The sequence below is a fragment of the Miniopterus schreibersii genome (assembly GCF_964146895.1).
Source record: "Miniopterus schreibersii genome assembly, chromosome: 18".
NCBI classification, from domain to species: domain Eukaryota; kingdom Metazoa; phylum Chordata; class Mammalia; order Chiroptera; family Miniopteridae; genus Miniopterus; species Miniopterus schreibersii.
In genome coordinates this window covers 7,617,954-7,637,166 of record NC_138121.1, presented here as the reverse complement: position 1 = coordinate 7,637,166, position 19,213 = coordinate 7,617,954, and the positions used below count along the sequence as shown (strand labels likewise).

The 19,213-nt window shown below is 51.3% G+C and overlaps 1 protein-coding gene across 1 annotated transcript in view; it reads left to right on the top strand.

The window, feature by feature from the left end:
* Nucleotides 1-19,213, top strand: part of SPTBN4 (spectrin beta, non-erythrocytic 4) — a 56,563-nt gene that overhangs the window by 24,883 nt on the left and 12,467 nt on the right. The window contains exons 19-24 of the mRNA XM_081119091.1: nucleotides 2,964-3,110; nucleotides 4,851-5,114; nucleotides 14,712-14,936; nucleotides 15,788-15,877; nucleotides 17,953-18,231; nucleotides 18,323-18,453. Coding sequence (XP_080975217.1) covers nucleotides 2,964-3,110; nucleotides 4,851-5,114; nucleotides 14,712-14,936; nucleotides 15,788-15,877; nucleotides 17,953-18,231; nucleotides 18,323-18,453 — 1,136 coding nt within the window. The remainder of the gene's footprint in view (nucleotides 1-2,963; nucleotides 3,111-4,850; nucleotides 5,115-14,711; nucleotides 14,937-15,787; nucleotides 15,878-17,952; nucleotides 18,232-18,322; nucleotides 18,454-19,213) is intronic.

Here is a 19,213-nt window from a genome sequence, read left to right as displayed (position 1 = left end):
AATGTCCAGGAATCAAACTCTGCCCCTTTAGAGGTGATCTATACACCCATAAGGAGCGCCCCAAATCAGATCCCTTCCCCACTCATTAGGAACGGTTCAAGAGTCACGCAGCTTCCCCCTCCTTCCCCTGCATCCCGTGGAAGCTGTTTGGATCCTGACCACATTAGAGATGGCCCGGGAAACATTTTCATAACCCCCACACAGATAGTCCGGCCTCATTCATCTACCTGACCCACAACCATTGCCCCCCTCCCCGCATGATAATCCAGTTCCTAAGTGTCTTTCAACCAAGGATGGTTCAGGAACTAGGCCCTGATCCCCCCATTAAAGATGGTTCGACTGTTTGCTCACATTTGAAAACCCCCACCCCCACGTAACTGAAGCCTCTTAGAGATAGGTCTGGGACTCAAGAAGCCCACTAGGAATGGATCCAGGAACTCCCGGTCCCTATCCTTCCCATTGGATATTATTCTCGACTGAAGTTTTATAGGTGTTCCAGCTCCCCTGCCCCCTCCCCCGCCATGTCCCCTACCCTTGTGGCTGAGGTATCCCGGAGTCTGGGCCCCTTCGCATTAGAAATGGTTCAGGAGCCCATCCGCCCCCACCACGTACTCCCCACCTTCACATAGGTAGTGAGGACCCAGACCCCGCTCCCGCCATTTGATTTGGTTCGGGAGTTCCTTCCCCCTCTCGTCGTGAGATTGTTCTGGACCTAGTAGCAATCATCTGAGAGGGCGCAGAACCCCCACCCCCACGGTTTAGTGAAGGTGGTGATTGCTCCTCCACCCCCAACTGGGGCAAGGCAAGGAGGCGGGCTCGGAGGCAGGCGGCGGGCGCGCTGCCGCGGTGCGAGGGCGGGGGCGGGGGCGCGCGCCCGCCGGAGCTCAGCCGCCGCCAGCGCCGCCGCCGCCGTTGCAGTGGAGGGGCGAGAGCCCGCCCGCCAGTCGCAGGGACGCCCAGCCAACACCGCCGCCTCTTCAGGTCTCGGGGGCGCCCGGGGGAGGGGGCTGGTGCGCGCCCCCGCGGAGGCGGGCGGGGGAGGGGGCTTGGGCGCGTGCTCGCCCTCCGGAGCCGCGGGAGGGAGGGGCTCGGGGGCGGGTTGGCAGGACGCCAGGGCCCTAGTCCTGCGGAGCTGCGGGGATGCCAGGAGCTGTCCGCGGTGCTGCTGCGGGCGGGACTGGGAATCGGTCCCAAGGGATGGGGGCAGAAAAGGGGGGACTCTTAAGGCTGCTCCTGGCGTAGTGTGGATTTGCCCTGGGGGTTAAGGAGGTCTTAACCTCTCTTTTGGGTAATGGGGAATCGGAGATTTGCCCTGGGGTTGGGAGACTCTCAACCTTTTGGGGGGTTTCTTCCTTGGTTCTTGCGGGATCTGTATTAGCCTTAGATGATGGGGCGAATCACTTTTGCGGGGGTCTGCCTTGGGCCATGAGGGGGTCTTCAACTTGCTCTGGCTTTGAGAGGTTCTGATTTGGGGAGCTTTCCCCTGGTTGTTGGGGACTCTGGCTTTGCCCTTGGTGATGGGGTCAATCACTTTTGGGGGGCTTTACCTTGATGACGGAGTACCATTTCCTTTGGAGGCTTAGCCTTCACTGCGAGCTGTGGCTGCCATTGGCAAACTCTTCCCTTGTGTGGGAACCTGTGAATTGAGTCAGGGGGTTCAGCATTTGCCTTGGCTCGAGAGTGTGTGTGCTTGTGTGCCTGAAGCTGTCCTGGACCCCTGGGGAGCACATACTCCGGGGACACAGAGTGGGGTTTGGCCAGCTGGGGATTTGTCCTTGGCTATGACTGCATTTGCCTCCCGGGACCGCTGAGCTAGAGCATGTTGTGTGTGTTTTTTTGTGGGTTTTTTTTTTTTTTTGGCAGGAGGGAGGAGGAGGATCTTGTGACTGGGGGAGGAGGGTGGAGAGGGGGGAGGAGCAAACTGTCTCAGGTGCCAGGTTTGGTCATGAGTGGGGAGGTTGGGACTTAGGGCACAAGTCTTATTTGGGGGGGCTCAGAAAGCATCCTTGTGATTGGTCCTGCTCAGGGTAGTGAGATGGGCCCATTTAGTGCTTGCATTTTGAATGACTGGTTTTGTTGATGAGTGGGGGGACTAGAACTGGCTTTAGTTTGGGAGGGGGTGGCTGGGGAGGTTTTATCTGGTCCATGTCGGGGAGTCTGGGGCTAGCTTTTGGGGTAGATTTATTTGGGGAGCCAGAAGGCAGCCCTGTGGCTTGCATTTGGGGATTGGCTTTGGTATGGAGCAAGGATGGGTCATGATTTAGGAGAACTGTGGTCTTGGGCTGGATCCTCATGGCTGGATTTAGGGAGTCCTGTGGGCTCAGTAGGGAGGCTGGATCTTAGTTGTGGGGGATGGGTCTACCCCAGATTGGAGGGCTGGTTTGGAGAGAACTAGACTTGGCACCTGTTGGGAGATTGTTTAGGGATCCATCTGGCCATACTGGGGGGCTGGGGCTAGGTATGGGGGCTTCACTTGATACCCTGGGGAGTGGGTTGGGGATCTTGAATTGGTCCCTATTGGAGGTGGCTGAGACTGAATCAAAGGGTCTAACTGTTGCTATTGGAGGGGTGTTGCTGGGGCAGAATTGAAAGTGAGCTAAATTGGGTTGGAGGGCTTATTTTGCAGGTTTGATTTGGGAGTGAGTGGGAGGAGGCTGATTGGCCCAGGAGCCCTGCCGTGGGGCTTAGGGATTATGAAGAGTTGAGAAGGGCTGCCCTGAGGACAGGGGTGCTGAGAAATGGGGCATTCTGGGGACCTTTTCATCCATCCTCCACCCCCAAGGAAAGAGTTAGAGCTCCCCCCACCCACACACACATAAAGGCCTCACTTGCAAAGCTTTTCCATCCCTTCCTCCCCTGCCCCAAACCTAGCAGTCCTGGCCCTGAACTTGGGACTTCTGGAGGGGATGGGAGCTATGCCAGGTTGGGAGAACCAGCTGAGCCCCTCCTCCTGTCCTGCACAGCTGGATGGCTGGATCCACGAGAAGATGCTGATGGCTCGCGACGGCACACGGGAAGACGGTCACAAGCTGCATAAGAGATGGCTCCGGCACCAGGCATTCATGGCCGAGCTGGCACAGAATAAGGAGTGGCTGGAGAAGATCGAGAGGGTGAGGATGCGGAAGGTCCCTCTTCCCATGCCAGGCGCTGGAGGCCTCCAGGGAACTCTCCTCTCACCGCCAGCCTGCTGTTGTCACACCTCTGAACTGGTTCAGATCATTGCCACCTCTGCTTCTAGCTATGTGGCCTCGCACAATTCGTGGAACCTCTTTGAGCCTTGATTTGCCCATTTGTAAAATGGCAGTTTCTCTTAATGGTGCCCATACCCTCCTAGCTGTTAAATACAAGGGTGGGCAAAAGTCGGTTTACAGTGTTCCTATGGAAAAAGACATGCAGGTTATGATTATTACAATAGCTTTATCACCTGAAAGGTAAATCATAAGTAAGGATACAAAATAATAACAATAAGAAGACAAATAGTACAAATAAATAATACAATAATTGATAAAGAAATAATAATACAAGAATAAAAACTTCTGGCCCTAGCCTGTTTGGCTCAGTGGTTAGAGCATCAACCCGTGGACTGAAAGGTCCCTGGTTCAATTCCAGCCAAGGGCACATACCTCAGCTGCAGGCTCAATCCCCAGCCCTGGTAGGGGCAAGTGCAGGAGACAACCAATCGATGTGTCTCTCTCACGTCGATGTTTCTCTCTCTCTCTCCCTCCCTCCCCTGCACACACTCTCTCTGAAAAGCAATGGAAAAATATCCTCAGGTGAGGATTAAAATAAAATAAAATAAAAACTTTTGCATATTCACAACTGTAAACATACTTTAACCCACCCCGGTATTTGACCCTTTCCTATAACCTCCCCCAGCAGGCTTCCTTCCACACCTTTTGGAGCATCTAAGATGGAGCACCAAGTAGACAGGCTGGGGCAGCCCTGGGAAGCTAGAGTTAAAGTGCACTTGCATTCCCACAACCCTGGGTTCTAACTCTCTGTGCCTGTTACCAGCTGTGTGTGGGGCTTGGGGAGCTGTGTCAACTTCTTTGAGCCTCAGTTGGCTCTGTTTTAAAATGAAAGAAATATTGAATATAGCTACTTCCCTGGGCTCTTGTGCACATAAAGTGCTTGACACAAGGCCAGGCACCTAGGAGCTGTAATTGCTCTGGTATTGTTATTTTTAATATGCTCTAGGCCAACATATATTGGAGTTTGACTTCAGTCTTGGCGGGACCCAGGCAGATTTTTGCTCCAAGTCTCAACCCCCCAAACTGCCCCCTACTCTGGCTGAACCCCTAGACCTGAAGCCCTGGATACCTCCACTCTTCTGACTCAAATGGAGACATCCAGGTGGGCCTTAAACTCTTAAGTGGCCATAGGTATCCTATAAATGGTGGCACATGGCAAAGCCACTCTTCTTGACTTTGAATTTAATGGAAATTCATTCTTTCTGCCTCTCTCTCTCTTCTATCTCTGTCTCTCCCTTTCTTCTTGTCTTTTTATGGTCCTTCTACCCATGTTTCTGAACTTACGTGAATGTCTCTGTGTCTATCACTCTATGACTGTCTCTCCATGTCTCTGTGCCTCTCTTTCTCCCTCCCCACACTTCTGTCTGCCTGCCTGCCTATCTGTCTGTCTCTCACCTCATCTCCCTTCCCATGATTTGGTTCCTTCAATCTCCATGCCTATCTCTGCACCCACCTCTCATGTCTCTGTCTCTCTGTGTCTCCAACTCCTTGCCGGTCTCTCTCTCCACATCTCTCCCTGTGTCCTGTTGCCCTCATATTTCTCTGTCCCTCCCCACCATCCACCCCTCTCCCTCACTCCCTGACTCCCTATCTGGGCAGGAGGGCCAGCAACTGATGCAGGAGAAGCCAGAGCTGGCGGCCTCCGTGCGGAAGAAGCTGGGCGAGATCCGGCAGTGCTGGGCCGAGCTGGAGAGCACCACCCAGGCCAAGGCTCGGCAGCTATTTGAGGCCAGCAAGGCTGACCAGCTGGTGCAGAGCTTCGCTGAGCTGGACAAGAGACTCCTTCACATGGAAAGCCAGCTGCAAGATGTGGACCCTGGTGGGGACCTGGCCACTGTCAACAGCCAGCTCAAGAAGCTGCAGGTATGGCCTGGCTGGCCCAGGTGGGGGCTTTTTATGCCACAGTGGGGCCTGAGTCAGGCTCAGACTTCACTCGAGGTATTTCAGACAGAGGGTATTTAATACAGGAGTTTATTTCAAATGTCTTAAAGGACTGGAAGCAGAAAGGAAATACTGGGGTAATCCAGCTAGTAGTAAGTGTTGGAAGCAGCCACCACCCCTAGGGTGCTGGACACAAAGGAGAGAGAAAGGATTTAGAGCCAAGAAACAGTAGATGGGTAACTAGTACACTGAGGGTTTTGCAGGACCCTGATACCCGCTTCCGGGTCAGAGAAACCAAGGCACAGAGGGAGGGGAACGAATAGCTTTGCACAGAATAATAATGACATTCATGTGGTGCTTCCTCTACCAGTCTCCCACCGAGCTCTCACTGACACCTCCCACCAACCCTAAGAGATCTGTATTAATATTGCTTCCCATTTTACCAATGGGGAAACCGAGGCCCAAGGACACATAGCCAGCCAGTGTCTCCCTTACTAAATGGGAGGCTCTTAGAGAGCAGACACAGCTGATGGGTGCTCAGTATCTGACCATGTGACATAAATGGGGGAGGTGCAAATGTAGGTATTGCATTTCATTAACCAAGGTGTGCCAGCTCCTGCCTTTGTGTGCCAGGAACAATGCTTGACCGTGACCGCAGAGAAACTGAGGCTCTGGGAGGTGAACTTACTGGCCCAGGGTAGCAAGTGGCAGAGGCTGAATTCAAACCCAGGTCCCTATACTCTGCACACTCCTTGCAATCTACCTTCTGCATAGATAGGCTTCTATGATTGGGATAGGGTCTGACAGGAAAAAAGTTAACTCACCATAAAAGCATAATGACACCAATTAGTATGTATTCATTTATCTATGGAGCACATCTTTATTGAGTACCTACTGTATGCCAGGCGCTTTTCTAGGTGCTGGAATGCAGCAGCAGGCAAAACTGACAAAAATTGCTGCCCTCATGGGGTTCACATTCTGGGGGGGAGACAGGCAAAAGAGCAAAGATGCCAGGGGTGTCGTTGCTTTAAATGCCTTGGTGGATCGCAAATGCCTTGGTCTCCAGGACCCTCTACCTCTCATAAGTCACTGAGATCCCCAAAAAGCTTGTTTGTGTGGATTATACCTATTTGATATTTACTATATTAAAAATTAACAACACAAATACTTAAATTATTTATTTATTTAACAACAGCAATAATAAACCTATCACTTATTAACCCAAAAGCATCCTTTGATGAAGGATAGCTATATTTTCCAAGACAAAAGAAAATGTAGTCAGAAGCCTGGCATAGCTTTCAGTGCCGCAACTCACTTTTGTGTCCAGCTGAATAGAAGCTGGATTCTCACTCCTGCTCCTGCGTTCATTCTGCTATAGGAGCAGGGGCCACATGGGGCCTGCAAAACCCTCTGCACACCAGGGAGAGAACGAGAGTGATGGAGGCAAATTACACCTTAGTATTTTTATAAAAAGAATTATAACCTTGCAGACCTCTTGAAAGGATCTTGGGGTCCCTAGGAGTCCCTGGATCATGCTTTGAGAACATGGCTGTTCAGGACTCTGATTAGCTCCTGTCCACCCTCCTCCCTTGATACTCCCAGACCACAGCAGGGAGGGTGACCCTCTCACTGGCCTCTGAACAATGATCACTGCCTGAGGTCCAGACTCCATGAGCTGGACAGGCAGTGGGCACACGGGGATGCCTCGGCCCCAAGTCTGCTCTGAGGGATTGCCCAGAGTATCAGCAGAGACAAGTGGTGGCCTAGATGGCCAGACAGGAGGGAGCTGGCGGTACAAGCAGGCAGCAGAGGCAGACGGGCTTGGGTTCAGATCCCAGCCAGGGCACATGTTATCCCACGTTAAGTCAGACGACATCGGTGCGGGCCTCCCAGGGCCAGGTGAGGTTGCGCACTGAAATGGCACCTGGGATGTGGTGAGCTCCCAAGAAGTGGGGGTCTGTGACTGTCAGGGCCCCAACCGGGAACAGAAGCACACTCTGCTGAGGACAGTTGAGGAGGGCTCATCAAGGGTCTTGACAAAGGTGTGGGCAGGGAACGGAGAAGCCACAGGGAGGGTGAGCAGGGTGAGGCTCACAGCCTGAGCCTTTACCTCCCCTGAAGAGGCCAAGGGAGGAGAGGAAGGAGAGAGTTGCCGGGAGGGAGCTGCGGCCCTTAGCCTACAATGACAGCCAGCCCTTGGCACTGCTGTGGGGAGGAGCTGGGAAATGATATCCCAGCCTCTCTCTGCTCTTTCCATCCAGTCTCCTGCTGGTGCCCCTTAGCCCAACCAGCGCCTCCTTCATGGGCCATGCTGTGCCACAGGGCCCCACACTTGGTTAAATGCTTGCTACCCCTATCTTAAAATTCTTTTTCAAAAAAATATGTTTTTATTGATTTCAGAGAGAGGAAGGGAGAGGGAGAGAGAAATAGAAACATCAATGATGAGAGAGAGTCATTGATCGGCTGCCTCCTGCACGCCCCCTACTAGGGATCGAGCCCACAACCCAGGCATGTCCCCTGACCAGGAATCAAACCATGACCTCCTGGTTCGTAGGTCGATGCTCAACCACTAAGGCACACTGGCCAGGCTGTCTTAAAATTCTTAATATTTGAACAAGGGGCCTTGCATTTTCATTTTGCACTGGGCCCCACAAATTATGGAGCCGGTCCTGAGCCCAGCCCGCCTGGAAGCCAGAAGGCAGGATTCATACAGGGCAGACCCCTGGGGCACAGAGCAGGGTGGAGAAGCTTGCTGGTGGGTCAGGAGCAGCAAACAAAGACATCCAGCCCAGCAGCAACTATTACTGGGATGGTGAATGGGATTACCATGATTACTAACTCTTCCTGGGCACCTTATTGTGGCAGATAAAGGCACAAGCTTAAGATCTGGCAGATCTGGGTTTGGGCCACTTGCCAGCTGTGTGATGTTAGGCAAGTGGTTTTGCCTCTTGTTCTGAGCCTCAGGTGCCTTCTCTGTGCCGTGGGATGGACCCTAATGCTAAGCCCCTCCATGACAGCAGGACTGTAGGAGGCAGCACAGCATCATGGTCAAGGCCATGATGCTGGAGCTTGGCTGCCTGGGGCCAAGCCCTGACTCTGTGACTTACCCACTGGGTGACCTGGAAATTACTTCTCTTTGTGCTTCAGTTTGTTCTTCTGTAAAATGGGTGTAATAACAGTACTGACCTCATGTGGACATGGTGAAAATTATAAGACATAATGTAGCCCGGCCAGGAATGGCTCAGTGGTTGAGCATTGACCTAGGATCCAGGAGATCATGGTTCGATTCCTGGTGAGGGCACATGCCCGGGTTGCGGGCTCCATCCCCAGTCGGGGGCATGCAAGAGGCAGCCGATAAATGACTGCCTCATCATTGATGTTTCTCTCTCTCTCTTTCTCTCCTCCTCTCCCTTTCTCTCTCTGAAATCAATAAAGATATATTATAAAAAGAAAAAGACATAATGCAGACAGTGATTGCAGAATTGCTGACCCAGCAAATCTAGGAGTCAATATTTGTTCACAGGTTTTTCCATTTTAATTGCCTTCAGCTGAAGGCGATATCACTATAGTGTGTTCAAAAGCTACTTGGGTTCATTATTTCTTCACCTTCACTATGGTTGTGTTATGTGAAAGAGTTGTTTCAGTTGTTTCTGTTTGTGTTCCATATGGGCATTTCCCCCATCCATACAGTTTTTTGTGAATGTATTTTGGGGGTGATAATATGAAACATTAACATAGTACCCAAAGTTAGAACTGCCTTCAGTTCACCTGTCTTCCCAAATTGCTCGCTCCAGTCTTGATGTTCCCGCTTCCTTCCAGCTCGCCAGTACCTGGTGTTGCCAGACTTCTTAGGTTTTTCCCAGTCTCAAGTTCGGGAAGCATATCTCACTGTGGTGTCTGCCTTTGCGTTTTTTTCCGGGAACTGGTGAGCTTGGGCATTCTTGTCTCTCTTTTTGGCCAGTTTTCAGAGGGAGGATTTGGGGCCTCCTACTCTAGCCGGAGTGCAGACAGAGCCAGCTCTTCCCTACCCATGGGGGGCCGTTAGCCCCACCAAGCCCCGGAGACCTATTTAAGGGAGAACCAGAGCCAAGGTGGGGGATAGGGGACTGGCGCTCCGGCGATGGGCGCCAGCAGCTGGCCCCAGCAGAGGACGCCTGGGCTTTTTTCCCAGCAGAGGGAGCCTGAGCCCAAGGCTGGGAGTGACTCAGTGGCCAGGGTCCCCAGATGGTGCCCAGCTGGGCCTCAGGAGTTGCCTCTGGGTAGAGGAGGAGCCTCCCAAAGCCCATTGTCCCCTGGGGCCCTCTGAAGAGCCCAGACTTTGGGCATACGCAAGAGGGAGGGGGCGGTCCAGCTGGGCACCCGTCTGGGCTGCCCAGTGCTCAGGCTGCAGGGCTGGGCTGGGCTGGGCTGGGCTGCGGGAGGTACTGGCTTCCGCGGGAGGGGTGGATGTGGAGTGGTCTGTCTCCCCTCTGCGCCTCTCTGGGCCTGTCTCTCAGTCCTCCCCCAGTTCTTCTCTGTCTTCCCTTCGTTTCTATCTCTCCCATCTTGTCTTCTTTCCCTTGATCTCTCTTTTTCCTGTGCCCTCCTTGTGTACTCCCCATGTCCCGCCCCAGCCACTGCAGCAGACTTCCTGCGACCCCAGCTCACAGGTCTAGGCCATGTGACCCAGAGTCCTCTCTCAGCACCTCTTGCCCAACTGTTCTTCTGGCTGAGGGGCCAGATGGTGGCGTCCCAAGCCCCCACTTTCCCAGTCCTCAGGGGCCTGGCCAGCTGGTCTGGATCAGACATTGGCTCCTGCTTGGGGGATGGGGGATTGCTGGTCTCCTGCCATCTGAGGGTTCCAGCCAGGGGAAAATGCACTGGAGGCTTTGCAGCTGCTGAGTCTCTGGGGACTCTTTACCACCCCCTACCCTGAGCACGGCTCTTTCGCTGGCCAAGGAAGCACCCTCCTCCCTTTTTTCATTTTTTGTGCCTCATTTCTTCATCTAGTTCAGCATGGCAAGAGGCCAGATTCGGGAGCTCCACAGTCCATTCCCCTACCATGTGACCGAGGGCAAGTGACCCCATCTTTTTGAGCCTCAACATCCCCAGTTAAAAAGAAGCAGAGTGACTGAGAGCCACTAGGGGTTTGTGGTCACATGGTCCTGGGTTTACATTTTGGCTCTGGCAGTTTTTACTCTGGACCAAGGACTGTTCCTCTGTGAGCCTCAGTTTCCCTCTCTGGTACATGGGAAGGCAGCAAGGTGGCTCTGAGTAGGAATCAGGTTGCTCTGGGGTCTGCACTGGCTGTGTCACCACCAACTATGTGGCCAGCACCTGAGGCATTTTTGGAAGTAGGCTCTTCTGAGGTGTTTTTTTTTCTTTCTTCCTTTTTTTACTTTTAATGTCTTAATTAAAAAAAAAAAATTGACATCTAACTCCATACCATAAAATGCACACTTTTAAAGTGAAAAATTCAGTGGTTTTTAGTATATTTACAAAGTTGAGCAACTCTCGCCACCATCTAATTCCAGATTATTTTCATCTCCCCAAAAGAACCCCTATGCCCATCAGCTCCCTCTACGAACCTGCTGTCTGTCTCTACATTTGTCTATTCTGGACATTTCATGTAAGTGGAGTCAGAGACTATGTGGCCCTTTGTGTCTGGCTTCTTTCACTTAACAATATTTTCAAAAGCCATCCACGTTGTGGGATATATCAGTACTTCATGGTTCCTCTGGTTAATGTTTAAAGCTAGTTTAATTTTTTAAATTTTTAAAAAAAATTTGATTTCAGAGCTCGGCTGGGCGTGGCTCAGCGGCTGAGCATCGACCTAGGATCCAGGCGATCGGGGTTTGATTCCTGGTCAGGGCACATGCCTGGGTTGTGGGCTCGATCGATCACTCTCTCATCATTGATGTTTCTATCTCTCTCTCTCCCTCTCCTTTCCTCTCTCTGAAATCAATAAAGATATACTTTAAAAAAATAAAAATAAACAATAAAAATAAAAATTGATTTCAGAGAGAGGAAGAGAGAGGGAGAGAGATAGAAACATCAATGATGAGAGAGAGTCATTGATTGGCTGCCTTTTGCACGCCCGCTGCTGGAATCGAGCCCGAAACCTGGGCATGTGCCCTGATTGGGAATCGAACCGGGATCTCCTGGCTCATGGATCGACACTCAGTGACCATAAAGTGAGCCACGCCGGCTGGGCATAAAGCTAGTTTAATTTTTTTCATGTTAATCTTTAATACTGGCCAGCTAAGAGAAGCACAACAGCAGGGAGACTAGTCAAACCAAGTCAACACACCTTTGCGCGGACCTTCTCTGTGCCAGGCACTGGGATCCAACTGTGAACAAAACGAACGTCCCTCCCTGCCCTCCCTGACCCCATACGCTGCTGTGAGGATTAGATGTTAGCCCCTGCCAAGCGCTTAGGGTGGTGCCGCGCGTGGAGCGGGCACAGGGATGTGTTACCTGCTTTTGCCCTTAGGGTGAGAACGTCCAGCAGAAAGGTGAGAGGAGAGGGGAAAAGCCTTTCTTCCCCACCACACGCCGTCCTACTCTCCAGGGTGTAACTGCTCTCAACAGTTTCTTCTCTATCTTTCTAGAAATATTCTGTGCACACACACCTGCATATGGCACACGTGCCATACTGAAGCTTGCCTTTTTACTTAACAAAGCACCCTCGGTATCCTTTCTTGTCACAGAAATCTGTGGCTGTGACCTGTCCTTTTAAACTGTTGCATGGCATCCCACGGGCTGTCTTGGCGATCTGGCTTCTACCAACCTTCTGTTGAGAGACCTTTGGGCTATTTCCAATCTGCTAGTAGAAATAGCGCTACTGACAGATATCTCTGTCTATATTCTGCCCATGTGCAAGTATTTCTGTAGAAAATGGTCTCAAACCATGAACCAGGAGGTTACGGTTCAATTCCCAGTCAGGGCACATGCCTGGGTTGAGGGCTTGATCCTCCAATAGGGGGCGTTCAGGAGGCAGCTGATCAATTGATGTTTCTATCCTTCTCCCTTTCTCTCTCTGAAATAAATAAAAAACATTTTTAAAAAGAAAAAAAGAAGCTCAGGAGCTGAGAATGGGATTGGAGATGCTGGGAAGGAAGGAAGGGATGGATGCTGGGCAGGCAAAACCTACAGCTCTGCACTAAAGGACCTTAGAACAAAAGTCTTGACTTGGTTCTTAAGTTTTGAGTTCTGGCTTGCAGTCTTTTGCCCTAATCTGTTACCACTTAATTTCATTGTTATTTTGTTTTCTTTTCTAGCTCCCCCCTGCATCTGTTCAGAATCACACAAGTAATATGTAAACATATTCTTTGGATAAAAGATCTTACTAACCTAGAAGTCTTCAGTAAAACAAAGCCTCTGTTCAGTACACCTCCCAGTCTCACACCCCAAGAGAACCTCAATTATTATTTAGTGTGCACCCTTCTAGACCTAGAAAGCATTTACAAATGTACCTATGTGGATTTTTAATGTTATTTTATTTGTTTTTCATGTTTAATTTAAATTTTTGAGTAAATAAATTTTATGGTTGAGACGTCAAAAAACCATATAGCCCTGGCCGGGTGGCTCAGCTGGTTGGAGCACTGTACTGTACAACAAAAGGTTTCAGGTTGGATCCCCGGTCAGAGCTCTTATGGGAGGCAACCCATCAATGTTTCTCTCTCGCTTTCTCTCTCTCTCTCTTTCTCCACCCCCGTCCTGCCTTCCTTTCTATCTCTAAATCAATAAACATATCCTTGAGTGAGGATAATAAAAAAAGCCCATATGAAAGCCCTATGTGAGAAGTCTCTCCTTCATCTCCATTCCCATTCACTATGTTCCCATCCCCAGAATAGGTACCATCTGTTACTGATTTCTTGTTTATTCCAGGGAAGTTTTATGCATGTGCAATCCACTACAAATATATATTAATATGTATGTTCAAAATTGCTTTTCCTCTTGACAGTAAGTCTTGACTATTATTCAATACTCTTATGGATTTGCTTAATCATTTCACTCCTAATGGACATTGAAGAGTTGTTTCCAATTTTTTCCATTCTAAATTCTGCTATGATGAGATCCTTGGACAGACATCTCTGCTACAATGAATATCTTTGGACAAACGTTGTGCATACGTGCCAGTGCTTCTTTAGATATATTCCTAGAATCATATACAAGTGCCAGGTCAAAGCATTTTGACAGTTTGCATTTTGATAGCACCTGCCAAATTGCTTTCAAAAAGGCTCTACTCACAACACTGCCAAAGTGGCTGAGTGTGACCATCTTCCTGCATCTTTGCCGACACTAGGTATTATTGATCTTTTCAGTTTTGCCAGTCTGATGAATAGAAAAGGATACCTTGTTTAATTTGTATTTTTCTGCTCATAGACTGGGCATCTTTTCATGTGTTTGTTTTTTCTTCTATGTGTGGCCTGTTCACATATGATGCCCATTTCTCTTCTGGGCCGTCTTTCCTCATTGATGTCATTCATTTGTACCTTGAACAAATCACAGTCGAAGGGCCTGTTATGTGTCAGGCACTGTTCTAGGAACTCGGGAATACAGAGGTGAACTGACAGCCTCTGCCCTCATGAAGCTCACATTCTAGAAGCAGGAGACCAACAAAAATCCTGCAAGCAAAGACAGTTACCTGATGGTGGTCAGTGCTGTGGAAACAAAGAAAGCAGTATAAAGAGGACTTCTTTGATTATTAATAATTCCTTCCTCTAATACATATAAAATATTTTTCCAGTTTGTCATTTGCCTTTAACTACATCTAGAAACTTTGGTTGATGTGAATGTATTTTATGTGGCCAAATTTGCAAATCTTTCCCTTTATGGTTTTTATGCTTGGAAAGATTTTCTCCATCTCAAGATTATAAAAGCATTTGCCCAGGTTTTCTTCTAGTACCTTATGGATTTACTTATTCCGTTTAATCCATCTGGAATTGTTCTTAGCATAGTGAGGACGATATCCAGCTAAATTGGTTAGCCAGCTGGCCCATGACCATTTGTTGAATAATCCATCCTTTCCTTGGCGATCTGAAATGGCATCTATTAAATATATGAATTCTCCTGTGTATTTGGCTCCGCTTTTGCATTTTGTGCCTGCCCCTACATCACATCAGCCATTTAAATCACTATAACTTTGTATTTATTTTTGCTATTTGGAAAGGTTGGCTCTTTGGACAAATTACCTAACTTCTCTGGGCCTCAGTTTTCTCCTCTGTAAAACAGAGATACCACCAAGTGTGGAAAGGTTTTTCTGAGAACTAAAAAAAAAAAAAAAAAAAAAGGACCACTTTAGTCCAAGAGGTTAGGTAAGCCTCTCTGAGAAGGTACTATTTGAGCTGAAATCTAGTTGACAAGGAAGCACATGCTTGGCAGAGGGGATAACAAAGGCAAAGGCCCTGAGGCAGGAACTGGCTAAGTGGGGTGCAGGATCAGAGAGGAGGGCAGCGCTTCTGGAGGGAATTGGACAAGGGGAGAGTGGAAGGATGATCCGCGGTGAGGGGTCTGCTGTCACCATAAAGGAACTGGAGAGCCACAGCAGGGTCGGGAGGGAGGGTGGGCCCACTGACCCCGCCCCTGTTCTCACAGTCGATGGAGTCGCAGGTGGAGGAGTGGTACCGCGAGGTGGGAGAGCTGCAGGCGCAGACGGCGGCGCTGCCGCTGGAGCCGGCGAGCAAGGAGCTGGTGGGCGAGCGGCAGAACGCGGTGGGCGAGCGCCTGGTGCGCCTGCTCGAGCCGCTGCAGGAGCGCCGCCGCCTGCTGCTCGCTTCCAAGGAGCTGCACCAGGTGGCGCACGACCTAGACGACGAGCTGGTGAGGCCCGGCGGGGGCGGGGGGCGAGCCAGAGGCGGGCCGGCGGGCTGGCGGGGGGGGGGGCGTGGGAACTTGGTGGCTAGGAGACCTGGGACTCCTTAACTCAGTCCTTCACGCTCTCATTCTCTCGTTCTTCCATTCTCTCTTCCACAGCCCTTTACTGGCGTTCAGTCCTTTACTTATTCTTTGACTCATTCTGTTGTGCTTCACTCACTTAATTGTTACTCATTTATTCACTCTTCATTCAGTCGTTCATTTCCTCGGTCACTCCCTGCCTTGATTGGCTCATTCATTCACTCACTAATTTGATCACTCCTTCATTTGATCACTCTGGCCCCAGCCCTGTACTTGCATGATGCTGGAGTCACAGGGGTGACCAAGGCAGACCCCGTTCCTGCCCATAGAGGGCTCAGAATCCAAAGGGGAAAACAGACTTGTCCCCAGATAGTGACAACCCAGGGTGGTTAGGATGTGATGGGGGAGGTTAGTGGACTATGGGAAGCCCGGGAGGAGGCAACTAGTCAAGGTCCGAAGTCCAAAGTCGGGGAGGGTTTCCTGGAGGAAGGGGCCTCTGAGCTGAGATGTGAAGAAAGAGTACTCATGAGCTTGGGGAGGGAGTAGGAAAGGAATTCCAGGAAGCAAAGGCAGCCCGTGCAAAGGCCAGAGGTAAGCATGAGCCTGGCTCGAGTGCAGAGAGTAAGACGAGCGTGTCCAGAGAGGAGGCTGAAGATGTGAGCAGGCTGTTATGCGACTAAGGGCCTTGGATCCTGTGCAGGCGGCTGGCAGTTTAGTTGGGATGCGGGGATCCTGGATGCATTCTCCCCCTGACCCGCTCCCTGTATCTGCTCCAGGCATGGGTCCAGGAGCGGCTGCCACTGGCCATGCAGACGGAGCGGGGCAACGGTTTGCAGGCTGTCCAGCAGTACATCAAAAAGAACCAGGTAAGCAGATTCTGGGCGACAGAGGGGGTGAGGACACATTTGCATTCGAGTGATAGAAAATGGCTCAAGGTGGTTAAAGCCAAAAGGGGAAATTAATTGGTTCTTGTCACTGAAAACACAGCAGGCATAGATGCTTCCATGATGTCATAAATTGCTCAACTTCAGCTCCTTTGTTTGTTCTGCATTAGCTTAATTCTCAGGCCAACTCTCCTCTCCTGGTAAAAGACCTCCAACAGATTCCAGTTTCCATCCCACCAGCAAAACTGAAGAGAATTTCTCTCTTTATGAAGATGCCCCGCCTCACTAATCAGCAGTAGTTCCAGGAAGAACTCTTGAGTCACATGCCCACCCCTGAGCTAATCGTGGTGGCCAGGGGTTTTGACTGCTCTGATTGGTGTGGTCCCGCTAAGGGCCCACCCTTGGAACAGCAGGTGGAGTCGCCTTCACTTAGTCACCTGCAATGAGATGGAAGCAAGGAGGTTCCCCAAAAGAAAGTCAGAGTCCTTGACTAGAAGTAAGGGGAGTGGCTGTTGGGCCATGAAAAAGAAAAACAACAACAAAACAAATAAAAACTCAGAACACCCACAGGGAGAGAGAACAGAGAGGATCAGTGAGAGAGTGAGACTCAGCTAAGTGCTGTGGGGGGCTTTTGAGCCCTTAGTATCCCTAGGCCTCTGTTTCGCTCTCTGGGCCTGTTTCCACATCTAAATAGTAGAGAGTTGGTCTAGAGCAGTGGTTCACCAGTCGCTCAGCAGAGGAACCCTTTGGTCAAAGCAACCCTTTCTCCAAAGCTCAAAATAAGGCCCATGAAAGAGGAATGATAATAATAACAATAATAATAGCAAAAATCATTGATTAAAGATGATGTGCCAAGTACTGTCCTAGGGGTTCATGTCGGTTATTTCATTTAATCCTCACAATAACCCTCTGAGGTAGGTATTGTCATTACCCCTGTTAACCAAATAATAATAATAAGTTGCGAGAATAGGGCACTGAAGGATGGCAGGGAGATGGGTACACAAATTATTTTGAAAGGTTTGTGATTATGCTGCGCTAGATGGAGCTCTTTCAGAGGCTGGAGTTTTTCTCAGGTTTTGTTTTTCCATCTTGATGAAATTAGTCTTGGCTGTGGACCGTGTTCGGGACAAACAAAGCTGGTGCATCACTTTCACGGTTGAGGAAAACCATCAAGTGCACTTAATGCTTAAAACTGGGAGAGCTCAGCCGGGTGTGAGTGCTGGATCCACAGGGGCTGTTAAAGGAACAATGAGTCTTTGCTGATATTGACTGAGCACCTACTGTGTGCCAGGCACAATTCTAAGTGCACCATGGTACAACACCCGCATAGGGTAGATGTCAGCAGGCGACCACTTGCCATGTGACTTTGGCAAGTTCCTCAACCTCTGGGTGCCTCAGTTTCCTCATCTATAAAGTGAGAATGATGATGTCTGGCTCCTGGGGTTGGAGTGAAGACTAGATGAGTGGCTACATTATGCAAAGCCCTTACTTAGCAAAGTGCCTGGCAGGTAGCAGGCACTCAGTGTTGACTGTTCGCTCCATTTGCCAGTTGAGGAAACTGAGGCATGGGAGAGGTTAAATAAGATACTCAGCAAGTAATGGTTGAAGGAAACTTCTGTGGTGATGGAAGTGTTCCATATTCTGATCTGGATACACGGGGGTACCCCTAAGATTTGTGCACTTTGCTGTGTATAAGTGATACCCCAGCTTCCCCTAAACAGCATGATTCTCAGGACTGTGTTTCAACCATTAGTGGGGATCTTGCGTCACCAGGCGTCTTGGTTCCGAGTCTCTGGAACCTGTTTTCAAATCCTGTCAGCCCCTTACTAGCTGCTCGTTCTCAGGGCTACGTATTTCGCCTCCCTGTGCCTGATTTCCCACCTGCCACACGGGGTAGGAGGGAGCGAGTGAGTAACGGCTTACGTGGGACCTGGCACAGGCTGGCCGATGGGCGGCTGTTTGCCTGTCTCTCCTGGGACGGGCCCGTCGCCGAGGCGCGCGGTCTTCCCTGGCCCCTGAAAGCCTCGGCTCACGCACACTCCCACCTCCGTCCCCAGGGCCTGCGGCGGGAGATCCAGGCGCACGGGCGGCGCCTGGAGGAGGTGCTGGAGCGCGCGGGCGCGCTGGCGGCGCTGCGCAGCCCCGAGGCGGAGGCCGTGCGCCGCGGGCAGGAGCAGCTGCAGGGCGCCTGGGCCGCGCTGCGCGAGGCGGCCGAGCGGCGGCAGCAGGTCCTGGACGCCGCCTTCCAGGTGGAGCAGTACTACTTCGACATGGCCGAGGTGGAGGCGTGGCTGGGCGAGCAGGAGCTGCTCATGATGAGTGAGGACAAGGGCAAGGTGCGCCCGGGCCGGGGGTGCGGAGGGCATGGGGGCGCCGGAGCCCGGGGCCGGCCGCTGCTGCCTCATCGCGGGCGCCGTGTGCCCACAGGATGAACAGAGCACCCTGCAGCTGCTCAAGAAGCACCTGCAGCTGGAGCAGGGCGTGGAGAACTATGAGGAAAGCATCGCGCAGCTGTCGCGCCAGTGTCGGGCGCTGCTGGAAATGGGGCACCCGGACAGGTGGGCGGGCGGGCGGGGGGGGGGGGGGGAAAGGGGCCAGGGGGGCGGGGCCAGTTCTTAAGAAATGGTCCTGCAGGATCTGAGCTTCGCTGTTGGAAACTGGCACGGGGCCAGAATTGGCCGTTGGGGTGGGAGGGGACCTCATTGTCACGTGCTGGAGCCCAAATGGAGGGGCACTGACCAGGGATGGTTGAGAGGGTGGGGCCAGGAGCACTGATTTGAGCATGGGGGGGGCGGACTGTCTAGGACTGAGGAGAAGTAAGAGCTCAGGACAGGGGCGGGCCCTCTGCCTACCCACTATCTGGGAGTGTCCGGGAGGACATCAGGCCTGTAGTGCTGGGAGTGGGCATGGCCTGGATGGACCGCACCTGGCCTCCCTGAGGTCAGGAGTAGGAGTCACATCTGGTAGGCCTCGACCAGGGGTGAGAGCTAAGAGGAGGCACAGGGCTAGACCTCCGTCCACCCAAACCTGGAGACTGGGACTGGAGGTGAGGAGATTGGCTGTCAACCCAAGTAGGGAGTCAGGAGCCCTACCCAAGTCAGTGGAGGGAAGGGCCATGGGGCTGAAGATAGAAAGGCTGTGGGGAGAAGAGCAGTGAGCTTACCAAGCTTATGGAAGCAGTTTTCCCTGGGTGCTCAGATGCGAGTACTGGTTTGACACCAATACTTGCAGAAAACAGTCCTGCATGGAGGAGTTCCAGGGGACACTACCCTACCTGCAGGTTAAGAGGAGACACAGTCATGCCCTGAGAGGGGGTGT